This window comes from Serinus canaria, chromosome Z (genome assembly GCF_022539315.1).
Source record: "Serinus canaria isolate serCan28SL12 chromosome Z, serCan2020, whole genome shotgun sequence".
Classification (NCBI taxonomy): domain Eukaryota; kingdom Metazoa; phylum Chordata; class Aves; order Passeriformes; family Fringillidae; genus Serinus; species Serinus canaria.
This window is the reverse complement of record NC_066343.1, coordinates 33,302,896-33,315,652: the sequence shown is the minus strand read 5'-3', so window position 1 is coordinate 33,315,652 and position 12,757 is coordinate 33,302,896. Positions and strand designations below refer to the sequence as shown.

General features: G+C 41.3%; 1 protein-coding gene across 1 annotated transcript; it reads right to left on the bottom strand.

Moving 5' to 3' along the window:
* Positions 1-738: 738 nt before the first annotated feature.
* Positions 739-12,486, bottom strand: MINAR2 (membrane integral NOTCH2 associated receptor 2). Its single transcript, XM_009096127.4, has 4 exons — positions 12,120-12,486; positions 4,027-4,272; positions 3,047-3,209; positions 739-1,028 (listed from the first exon to the last, which is right to left on the bottom strand). Exons 1-4 carry the CDS (start codon positions 12,342-12,344, stop codon positions 739-741), a joined length of 924 nt encoding a protein of 307 aa, XP_009094375.2. The 5' UTR covers positions 12,345-12,486.
* Positions 12,487-12,757: the final 271 nt, after the last annotated feature.

The following is a 12,757-nucleotide window of genomic DNA, read 5'->3' as shown; positions in this document are numbered from 1 at the left end:
CTCTAAGATAATCAGTGCCAACTCTTAAACCATAACCACAGTAATGACCACAAAACCACGTGCATACAAACCATGTCCATACGTTTCTTGTACACTTCCATAGTTGGTGACTCCATCATTTCTCTGGGCAACCTGTCCCAGCGCATGACAACCATTTCAATGAATAATTTTCTTATAATATCCATTCCCAACCTTTCCTGGCACAACTTGAGGTCATTTCCTCTTGCTACCTGGGAAAAGAGGCTGACACCCACATATCCACAACCTCTTGTTATGGAGTTGTTGACAGCAACAAGGTCACCCTGAGCCTCCTTTTCTTATAGTGTTTTAAGCACTTTTGGAATATACTAAACATTCTGTTCTCTAACCACCTATACCAATGCTAGTTTATTATGAACGTTGTGTGATGACTTGTCTTTTTCTCTCTGTCATTAATGAACTAAAAGAACCCCAAACTACCAAACAAACGAAAGCAAAAACTCTCACGACAAAAGAAACAACACACCGCAATGTCTATCAACCAAAATTTTACTTTTTTTTTTTTTCTACAAGATAGGTGAAGTAACACTGCACCAAGTGGTTAAAGGAGGGGTGTCTAATTTACTGGTTTTGGAGCTTAGCACATGGTATAAAGGATCCCGAGGCTCCGCCACTCTCCCCTGAAGAAAAGTCTTTGTCTCTCAGTTTGTTGAGCTGGTTGTTTCCTCTCAAAGTATTCGAGTGTTGTTTATTTTTCCACTACCAGCAGCACAGCTCTCGTTTGAGCGGACAATGGGCTCTTCCCCTGCGAGTGCTCTCCGAAGAGCGCAGCAGCAAGCCCCGTCCTTCACGGTGGGGCAGCCGCTCCCGCAGGAGCGGGAAGGGGCCTTCTCTTCCCAGCCGGCACGTTCCGCATTTTCCGGGAGCACGCTGGAGCCGCGGGGTCCCTCCGCCCGCCGCGCTCCGCCGCGAGGGGTCACCAAAGGAACCCGCATCGCCACTGCCATGCCCGAGGATCGCAAAAAATAGAGCAGCCCTTCCCCCACATCCTAGAGAAACATGACATTATTAAAAAAATTAAAAAAAAAAAAAAAAAGTAGCTCCAAGCGGCATCTTCGCGCCTGACACGTTTTCCCTCTTTGCTGGCTCTCCGCTAGGTGACAGCAGTGGAATCGGACTAAAACAGCCCGCAGTCAGCTTGCGGGGAAAACCGGCTTTATCCTTTCAGCTGAGCCCTCACAGAGTAATGTAGTTGAGAAATTCGCATTATTGGCGGTTTTCCTGGAAATTACGGAGCTCTTTGCTTTTCGGCTTCCAGCCTGCAGGCCTCAATAATTTACAAAAGTATGTCTCTGCATTATACGCAATGCACTTAGAGCAAATGTACTTGGGCTGGAAAAAAGTCAAGTATTGTTGGTTTAATGTTTGTAGTTACTTCATAATGTCAGCTATTAGTCTTGTAAAATACTCTTTAGTTCTTTCTGTCGAAAACTGAACGGGCCTGATTTTTCAGACAAGAGCCCCCATCTGCACTGAAACTGCAGCAAAGCAGGAGACTGTGTTACCTTGTGTATTTACAGCAATCTTCAATTTTGTAACAGGGATGCTAATTTTATGCACGTGCATTTAAATGCTACTACTCTTTTACTGTTGTCTGAGCACCAGATTCAAGCAGTAGGCTTTTTTATCTTGAATTTTTTTAGGTTGAATCTTCAAACTGGTTGTAATACAAGCTAGAGTAGGGCCCAAGAAGTTACAGCACACAAAAGAGTCAGTCATGGACTAGATGAGAAGGAAGGAATGAGTACACTTGTCTGAAGATGAATTCATCTTGACATGAGTTAAAGTACTGTAAACCTGCTGTAGGTAGGACATATTCTAGAATTCAGAAGGGACAGTACCAGCCTTCTACCTTAGTTCTGTTCATGACTAATCCAAAGCATTTCTTGTGGGATAAGAAAAAATCTGGTATAACCAGATATGTATAAGCAGATCCGGTATAACCTCAACTTTCCAGATCATGTGTATCTGTGAGATTCTCTTTCAAAAGGGAAACATCTCAATAGTATTCATAGCTCCTTAAATACCAAATACAGAGGTATAAAGGGTTTGCAGCACCCAGAGTATCTTTTCAGAAAGGAAATAATTACTGGAAGTTCTTGTCTCCCTATACACTTGCTTTTTATTTTGTAATTATATCTCTTGTTTTGATTCTCCTGAGTTTTTCTGAGATATATTAACTTAACAGTCTATGTGCTCTAAACATTTCATTTTGTTTCTTTAATTTACAGAGATTCTTTTTCACAGCCTGGTTGCATAGCTTTAATATTTTTAAGGTGTATTAATTCCAGTTTATACTCTTGTGCTCCACAGATTTTGTTGAAAAATAATATTGTCACTCCATGTTTTGGGATGACAGAAATATGTTGAAAGAATATGACCTAGTGATGGAAGAACTTTGTCACAGGTTATGGAATTTTTTGGATAGAAACACAGTGATCTATTTTCTGTTTTTCTTCTCTGAAGAAGGGCAAGAAAATATTTATATGTTTAGGCTGGCATATACTATGTGCTGCATCATTGCAGCAATGCACTCAGTGACTAAGTAAAGTGTTAATTTTGTTTTATAATTCTTTGGGATATCTTGAATGATACTTTTTAATCCTTTTCTATATTCTAAAAATAGCTGTCATAAAAAGACAAAAAGGATGTTAGGTCTTTATTAGAACAAATAGTCAGCTGGTTCTCTATACACACTATATGTAACATACCACACATACTGACTTAAATCACTAGACCAAAGAAGGCACTAAAAAAGATAAAATATAGTTTTCTTTCTAAATTATACCTGTAATGAGACATTCAGCCATGCACAGAATATTGTCTCTTTTCAGGGTCAATTCCTTGTGCCACACAGGAATATTTTGAAGAAGTGACATCAAATGAATTGTGTTCGTGACCAAAAAAAAGGAAATTAAAATAAAACCAGAGAAGGAAATTGTTTAATAAAAATATTTATTGAAAAGAAAATTCATCATCATTTGGCTAAGCTAAGTGAGTAAAATACTAAGTGTGATTACAGTAATTAGAATGCAAATGGCTAGTACCGTGAGCAGAATGATTCGGCAATATTTTGAATGTTTTTTTTCTCTCTCCTTCTTTTTTAACAAGGTATCATACCCAGGAGTATAAATATCCCCCATCCAGAACTGTAGATCATTAGGATTTTCCTAGAAGAAAGATCATAAAGGAAATCAGTTTCTCTCTTTTACACACAGTCATTAGAAGACACCCAGAAGTATTTTGGCTATCATCAGACACTGATTAATGAATTTGAGATATCACAACACATATGCAAGACACTTTCACTTGAATGTAGGTTGTGCTACTTTCCAGATGCTGCAAATGTTCCACTGGGAAAATTAAAACCACACTTTTTATCCAGGAACCAAAAGTAGGACACCATCCATCGAAATGTGTTTAAAAACCCAGAACAAACCATGTTGTCTTTTCAAGAAAAGATGTCATGCTGTATAAACACAGGTCTGACTCCCTTTTCAAAAAAATGGAACAGGAAAACAAACCCAAACCAAACGAAAACCAAAACCAAACCAAAAGTAATGATTTGTGCCAACCCACAGGGAGGCAGGATTCCGTATAGTGTGGATGAGGCTGAGAAAAACAGATGTAATTTGATAACAGAATTTTGCTACAAACAGTTATAAAGTGACTGAATAGTATTTAAGTGTCACATTTGTAGCTCTTCCCTATGTAAACAGGGAAGCTGAGTTGTACAGGGTTGTGGTTTAAGAGCTTCTCTCATCAGGCGTCATGCGCTGTAAAATTAAAATTCCTGGAATCTCACAAGATATGTAGACTTCTTTCCTGATCAGACTCATCTTAGTGTCATGTCTGTACCAGAAAATACCTCCATATTTACTTCTGTAATCCCACCTAAAGACCCAAGAGTGCTGCGCAGCGGTTTATGCACACACCACACACCTCACAGCAATTCACTTGCTTAAACTCAGCACAGCAGCCAATTACCTTTATGTGGCTGGCCAAGTTGGAGTGCAGTGACTGTCTGTCATAGTCTTGCACAGTCCAGGAAGGGTTCTTTTTCTTCTCCTCCCAGTCATCATCCACATGGATATCACTGTACAGTGGATTGCTCTTGATTGTGGATTTCAGGGTGATGGGAGTAATGTGTTTCCCCAGTGATTTGTCTATTATTTCTTGACTGACCCTGTTCAAGTCTAAGCCTGGCAGCTCAGTGACAGTTCTCTTTTCTCTCTGTAAGACACAAGTTAGATCAGAACCTGGCTTTCATTTGCAGTACTTACAATACAAGCCCCCTTCCAGAATTATCAGTTGTAATGTAACGGAATCACCTTAAAACTGAACATGCAACCATTTTTCTCCTTCTGGCAAACTTCTACAGCAAGGGAGCCTGACTGCTCACTCTGGACAGATTTCTTCCTTCTGGGGAAAGCAGGTGGGTACAATCTGAACATTAAGTTCTTTTGCAAATGTAAACTGACATTATAATGCCTTCTGGAAGAAGGCCTCTGCTCTAGTAAAGCAGTGCTATGGAGAGCTGCTGTAGAACATTATAATTCTGGTGGAAGCCGTGGATGTGTGATGCAGGAGCAAAGATGTAAGGACAAGCAGAATGACCACAGGGACAATAGTGTATAAGTGAAAACCTCAACTGGAAATGCTTCTCTAATGGCAGGGGTGTGACAGAGCTACACAGTTCTGTTCACACTCTTGAATGCTAGATCAAGGGTGTCAGGATGAAGAGGCTCTTCATTCAACTGAGGTAATAAAATATCTTAGCACTCTCCCAGTAACAAAAACTGTTAAATAAGACCTTTTAGAACATGTGGGTGTCAAGGGAGGAAGAAAAATAATAGCCCCGGTGGGATCATATTTTTTGAGAAATCACAAGCTGCCTCTTAAAACAGCAATAAGGGCCTCTTTAGGGTTCTGTAAAATAGTAGTTATGATACTTTTCAATCTGTAATTGCCTGGAGGAATGCAATCAGACTCTCTAGTCCAAGCTATTCAAGATTTGTCCCAACCTTCTGCCCCCAAGACTTTCAATTAACCTGGTACTGATCTGTTGTACCACAGTGTTTAAGCTACCTAAGAGATTTGCTTTTTGCAGAGCTTTTGTCTTAGAGATGTCTCCTTTGTCCTAGAGACAGAGATATCTCTCCCATCTCCTAAGATTTTAGAACCATCACAGAGCATATTCATCCCTCCTCCCAAGTACTTTTATCCTTAGGAACTTTATGTTGAGTCAAGGGGAGCCTCGGCCTGACCCAGTGGTCCTGTGTCAGGTGTGCTGGAAGGGGGCAATCCCCACCTCTCTCCTGCTCTCAGAAATCACAAAGGTGTGGGCAGCACCTGCTGCACAATGCCCATAAGGTAAAGTGCACATAGTAAACAGCCAATGAAGAAGATGGGTTCTGAGAAACTTACTTCCATGTAAGGATAACTTTCCCTGAATTTTTCACTTTTACTGAGATCTCCAGACGTTAAGGTGCCCCAGGCTGGTTGTACTTCAGCTGCAAAAAGGCTAAGGGCATGTCCTGCTTCTTCTTCCACCTTTCTCGTGGGAGCTCAGAGCATCTGACCTCCTGCACACTGGCTTTGGGAACTGCTTGGACACCTCACCAAGTCAATAAAAGTCCCTAAGATGATAGCAAACTGTTGGCTTCTTCTGCTTGAGTAATTTTCTGCCACTTTTTGGGCTGGTGAATCCATTTTCAGTGGAAGTCAGCTGCTGTGTGCCATTACCTACTTAATGACTGCAGTGTCATGTGTGCATGTATAGATTCGTATACATTAGTCTGAGGAAAGCAGGTGTGGAACGAAGCATAAGGACTCATTTCCCTCAGAAAGTGAAGGTGGAGAAGAGAAAACAACAGACTTTGTCTAAGAAACTCCAGGAGGAAGCATCATGCTGGCATTCCTATCATTAAATCCTGCAGAAGTGACTAAGCATGTTTCCCATCAATAATTGCCATTAGTAGGCGGGTGGATCCTCAGTGACCTCCCATCCTTCTGTTAGTTCATAATTTCCACATGTCTTTCCTTAGTCTCCACACATCCCCTGATAATATTACTCTCTGCATTGCAGTTACAGCTGGCACTGAAGCCCTCTGGGCTGTACTGGCCACATTTCAGCTGAGCTGGTGTTTTTAACTGCCTTTTCTTTCTGACTGCATTTTATTTTATTTACTTTATTTCTTATTTAAGATTTGTCATTGACCTTAATGACTCTTGCCTCAGGCTTGCTAAATAGCTGAACTTGGAGAACATTCTGTTGAAGAACACGAACTGTCTCACCAGGGGTTGATTGGTCTCCCTAGGCTAAAATGTTGTGAAAAGAATGCGACTTGACAGTAATTTTTAAAGCTGTTTTCCATAAAATTCTCCAAAACTTGGAATAGATGGCATGATGCATAAATTTGTTCATAAAAACAGTGCTTTGTAACAAAACTTTTTTCCCCTGCTGTCTGAAGTATCTTACTTTTCATGGGCATGAGAAGAGTGTGGTGGCTTGGAGCAGATATAGAGAGGGAATAGATTGGGAGGGGCAACCAGGTTTTATTATGAGAGCTGGACCAGAATTTGGGGTAGGATATAGTTTGCAGAAATTTTAGAGAACAGACATTGAAGTGATAAAGTAACTGGGAGAATGTACTTTATGACAGCAGGTGCTTGAGTCTAAAATTTCTGTGGTAGATATGTTCTACAAACTAGTTAGGGAAAGGTAAGGACAGAATCTGAAATCACATGAAACCCCAAAATTTTAAGACTAAGATATCATACAAATAAATATGAAAAATATTGCATTAAACATATGCATTTCTAGAAGCAGAGAAACATAAGATTAGATAACAAAAATATGCTTGCTAGTATTAATTCTTACAACATCTACTTTTTTACATTTTCCTTTAAGACTCAAAACACATCCCAATCTTTGTCACAGACTCTGACTCATGAAGAAAATGTTCAAAGAAAGAGAAAAGTATTGTAAATTTAAGTATCAATATCCATTACAGAATTCATACTATATGCACTGCATATAAGAAGACAGTGTGAATTAGGCTGGAACAGAACAAATCAAAGGCAATTTATGTTAGTATTCACTGAATGGAAGGAGTGAACAGCAAATATTCAAAGAAGCAGTAGTTATGGAGAACAGCGAAAATTGTAGATTAAACACATTTGTGAAATACTTATTTAACAAGATGGAAAGTGTTCAGCTCTGGAAACACATAACTATGTTCGATCTACATATAGCTCATGAGCAAGAACATTGTTATAACTGGTTAATAACTCATAACTCATCATTGAGAAAAGTAGGTTCCTCTTTGACAGACTCAGAGAGCTGCCACATACAAGTACTCGTATTCTGTGAAAAGCCCAGAGATCTGTAGAGGGTTGATGTTAGTTCCATTACTGAGTCAACATGGGCCTACTCCATTTTTTTCTTGCTGATTATTTTATAATCCAAATTATGTGTACCTTACAATACATATAAGTAAAGTTATAATTTAGTCTTTATTACTAGGAAACATTTTTATCTCATTTTTTCTTGACTTCATCCTTCTGTTCCTGCTTCTGTTGTTGATAGCACTGAAACAACCCAAGAGCCCAACCATTATTTTCCTCAGCCTTTTTTTGATCACCCATCAAACCCAGGACACCAACAGTTAAGGCTAGATCTTGGTTTCAAGCCCATTTTCTCTGAAAGAAGAGAACAAAGAGACAGATACAAAATTAAGGAAATATACTTCCTGGAACTCAAGCTTTTCTTTCCTTTCCCCCCAGATTGAACCAGTTTCTCTGTTTCCATGGCCAGCTCCAGTTTCCACTTGATGTTGGCAATGATGTTCAGGGAAAGTAAGAAATGCTGTTGATGGGCAGCTGCAACTAGAAGTTTTAGCTGAGGCAGTCCTACAGCCACAGAATCTTACAGCCACCAAATACTACAGGATTTGTTTCATAACAGCCTTCTCAATCCTAATGAATGTGACTAGAATGGTGGTCATTATATTTGACAGTAATCTGTTTAATACTATAACCCTCTGTTGTGCAAAAACCTTGTAACAGATTGTGGAGGACCCCCCTGCACTCGTAAGGACGTTCATCTGATGTAGAGAACTATCTTGAAGGCAAGCAAACTTCTAGGGTGTAGCTAAGAACTGTGGTAGGTGTATCAACAGTATAGGTATTGCTAAACATTTGGAAAATTAAAAGCTCTTTTGTTATGAGGAATATTAGCACTTGAGAGCTTCATTCAACAAATCACATCTCATAGGAGATGCAATGGAAAAGCAGTCCAGAAGACAAGGATCAACCAAAGGTGCATAAGGAGATAAGAAAGGCAGTAGGCAGACAGCTCACATAAAGGGCTCCTGAGAAGTCTGAGAAGGTCCAGATGAGGCTGCAAGGACAATCAGAGGGTTGAAGCACCTCTCCTATTTGTATGAGCTGGGGTTGTTCAGCCTGGGGAAGAGAAGGCTACAGGGAGACCCTGTATCACCCTTCTAGTACATACAGATGTCTGACAAGAAAGCTGAAGAGTGAATTTTTACAGAAATGGGACAAGGGAAATGGCTTAAAACTGAAAGAGGATGGGTTTAGATTAGCTATAAGGATGACATTCTTCTCTGTGAGGATGGTGAGACACCTTAACACATCACCCAGAGAAGTTGTGAATGCCCCATCCCTGACAGTGTTCAAAGCCAGGCTGACTAAGGCTTTGAAGACAACTGATCAAGTAGAACACATCTCTGCCTATGGCAGGGGAGATGGCACCAGATCATCTGTAATGTCCCTTCCAACTCAAACCTTTCTATGATTCTAAAAAATGAAATTTTCTTAAGGAAGGAAATGAAGGGGATCTGGATTCCTTGTCAGAGACATTAAGGCAGCCTCAGGTACAGCAAAACTGAAAAGCCACCTGACATGGGCAGGAAAGAGAGCAGTAGATGGTTACAAACACTTCAGCCACATGACAGGGATATTTAGACAAAAGTGAATATTCATTTGTACTATTTTAATTGCGCATTATTGAGACTACTTATTGCAATGAATTTTTTAGTTTAAAATGGTGCTTTATCTGTCATTGGCAATGCAGCTCCACAGGGCTGTGAGTGCATTATATAAAAACTTTTGTATAGTCTCTGACCAAAGCTCCTGCAAACCTTGCAGCTGGGTCTTACCGTGGCCAGTTGCAGATGTCTAGGGAAGAATAAGGGAGAGAGTGGAAATATGTAATGCACATTTGAGCCAGGGGACAAAGAAGTGATTCTAACCCGACACCTAACTTACAGATTTTAAAATACCCTCTTGTCCTGGTACACTGAGAAACAAGCAAGGACAGGACACAGGCATTAACTCATATGTAAGGCCAAAAAAACACCATGCCAAGAGGTAGCATGCTGCTAAGACTGAATGCTCTCTGCTGTCTTCCAAAAATAGGAGGGGGAAATGGGAAATATAAACAAGAAAGAGAAGTCTGAGAATAGCAGAAAACTACCAGGTTGACTACAAGGGAGACATGCATGAGAAACAGATATGGAGGATTAATCATCTGCTGTGTGCTGGGCATTAAAACATATTGTGGTGCAGAGAGTCCAGCAGGACTGGAAATTGTCAGGGTGACCAGAATGCTGTCAGCAGTGATACATTTGCAGGAGAAAGTCTGTGCTTTTTATGCTGCTTTTCACAAGGAAGGGCCAAAATTCCTGGACTGCTTTATGGTTTGTTTTAGTCAAAGTAGACGATGAAAGTACGTGCTTAGCAGAGAAGCTGTTCGGTTTGTCTGATACCAAAGAGGAAAGTGAGGAGAAAGACCAGCAGTTTTTTGTCACTACATGAAGCTGCTTTTTATAATGGAAACAACTTTTAAAACTTAAAGGTGGCGAAAACACATAAGCACTTCAGTGCTTTTGAATTTAGGTGATCTCATAATAAAAGTTTGGAAGAGACCACAAACATACCACTGAGCAGTCACTTTGCATAGGGAGATCTGAGTAGTATTAGTTTCTTCAGAGAATATTAACTGCTAAAGAGGGAATGGAGGCTACTCTCAAAGTTTAATGACTTTAGGAATCTTTAGATCATGCACACATGTTCTGAAATTAATTCTCTCTCTCCTCCTCCCATCCCCCCTTTTTCCATTTTTGAATTAACTAACCCTTAACCCCATTATCTCGCTCATCTTGAAGTGAAATATGTTATTCCTGCACCATTAGTTCTCCACTGTGCCATCTTGTTTCTTCTAATGTCTGGAACTCATCAGTACTTTTCCCTTTATTTGATTGTCAGCAAAAGGAGAAAAAGAAGGCAAGCTCCTAAGGGAGAGAGAACGGCATATTGAATTTTATCTGAACGGCTTGAATTCTCTAATGACTACACTAAAAAGTATAGATTGTATCCTCGGTTTAACACTTATAAAATATACCACTTCGAAAACTCCATTTTTAGAGTCATGGTGAGTACAGACATTTCCTTGGTAACAGCCATCCCGGGCTGGGACACGGAGTTCCAGGAAAACCTTCTCTCTGGTGGCAAAAGCAGCAGAGCACAAGTCAAAAAGCACAGGGCTCCCTACACATTTTTAATCCTCCCGCAGCTCTGCAGCCCTGGCTCGGTGACAGTGCGTCCTGATTGACAACAATGGGGAGAAGGATCCCTGCTGCGGAGGAGGCTCTGTGTGTGGCTGCCTCCCTCCTGCATAAAAGAGGGGCTTGGATGGGGGGAGGGGGTGAGGCCAGCATTGCACCATACCCTACAGTTTGGGATCCTTCAGGCTGCGTCCCTTGGTTAGGGGCGTTTGAATGGGACACTTCGGGCGACCGCGTGCTCCCCGCCCCGGCTCTCCTTGGGGAGACGCCAGCAAAGATTATACAACACGGGCAGAGCGGCTGGAGGCAGTGGAGAAGGCAGAGGGAAGGGTGTCTGGGGCAGGGAAGAAGCTAGGGAAAGTAAGGGGGGAGCATGGGAGCGGTGGCACGGGGGGAGGACTTTTGCAGTTGGAAGAGACTGGAATGGACTCTAGGAGGGAGCAAAGGGGTTTAGAGAGTTGATGGGGAGAAATGCCCGAAAAGGGAGAAGTGCAATAGGAAGAAGCTGTGGGAGACTTTCAGCATCGTTCTCCTCCCTTCCCCCAGATTCAAGCTTTTTTTGCTCTTACTCCTCATTTCCCTGGGGAATCAGACCCCCACACTAAGGATCCTGAGAATGTAGACCCTTCTCCATCACTCCCCTCACCCCCAACCACTTATGTATGTCTCCATCCCTTGACAAGAACCAGACCTTGGAGCTTTTGCTCATGCTAGGGGTGGGGAAAGGCGAGGGGCTCCCCGGGCAGCAGAGAAGGAGCACTGTGGAGCAGCAAGTGGGGCCCAGAGGGGTGTGAGCTGATGCAGCTGTACTGCTGCTGATCCAGACATGAACTTCTCCTCCGCCAGCTCCAGGGCCTCTGCTAGGCAGTGCACATTTACATTTTTACCAAGAAACTCCTGCTACCTCTATATAAAACCCTGGATTAATGCAGTCAGCATGTTTCACACTTTCAACAGTTGTCTTTCAGTATACCAGGAAGGCCAAAGTTGAATGAGGGAAGAAAAATAAGGAAAACAAAAAGGAAGTTATGGTGAGCTATGTAGATATATATACATTTGTAGCGAGAATCTTTAATGCCCCTCTAATGTGCCTTTTAATCAAGTTTAAGGGATATTTCTTCACTTTCAGTTTGAAATCTGGGGCTTTTCTCACCAGAGAGCATATTCCACGCACACCTTTAGTACCATTAGGTGGTATTTCACTTCAGTAGACTTTCTGGAAAATGCAATGAAAACATTACAAAGAGCAGTAGAAATCCTAATATACTGAAATAAAGTCAGTGGACCCCCCTGAAAAGAGTAATTCTTCTCATGGAGCCTTATCCTTGCTGATGTCCATGGGAAAATACACAGGAATATTAATGATGCCAATTAAGAGATGCAGGAAGCTGAAACTACAGCTGAACTGTCACTATTGTGTAGTTTTTCTCCTGATCCTTAAAACAAGGCAGAAAAATCAGGGAAATGTCAGCCTCTTTTAGATCTTACCTGTAAATAGATCCTGTTGTGCCACCGCTGCACTCCAGGTAAAGCGGCTTCTGGGAATTTTGCCCAGTTGGCTGGTAGAAAGGCAGAGTTTTTCACCAAAGATTTAACCTCCAGTTGGAGGAATTTATCAGGATGGTTGTTGTTTGGCAAAACGGAGAGGTCCATGTTTCTGTGCTGTAGAGTAATAATGAAAACAGCCCCAGCTTCTGCTTCCTGGCTGTGCATGCTCTTTCTATTATTAATGATGTGAAGAAGGATACGACAGTTTCCTGAAACTGTATCTGACCCCTGTTTGGTATCAGGCTCACTTATATCATCCACCAATGATAAAAGATTGTTTAGAAGTGGCAGAGCAGACAGGACAAGTTTCTCTAAGTGCCTGGCTTAAGTTTTCAGGTTCAAGGTCTATTTTGATAGATACACATGTGCTCATTAAAACTGAGTACCAGTGAGTAGATGCATAAGACACTTAAATGCATACCAGCACTTCCTCAAGTTATCTGCCAAAAATGTCAAGCCTACAATACTTCAAAGTAACATTTTTTCCCCCGAGAAAATTAGAAGCAGCTTCCCGTCAAAGCAAGTCTTCCTTTTTTGCAGCAGTACCAAGAGGCTCCATTGTGCTGTGTGGGTTGGTA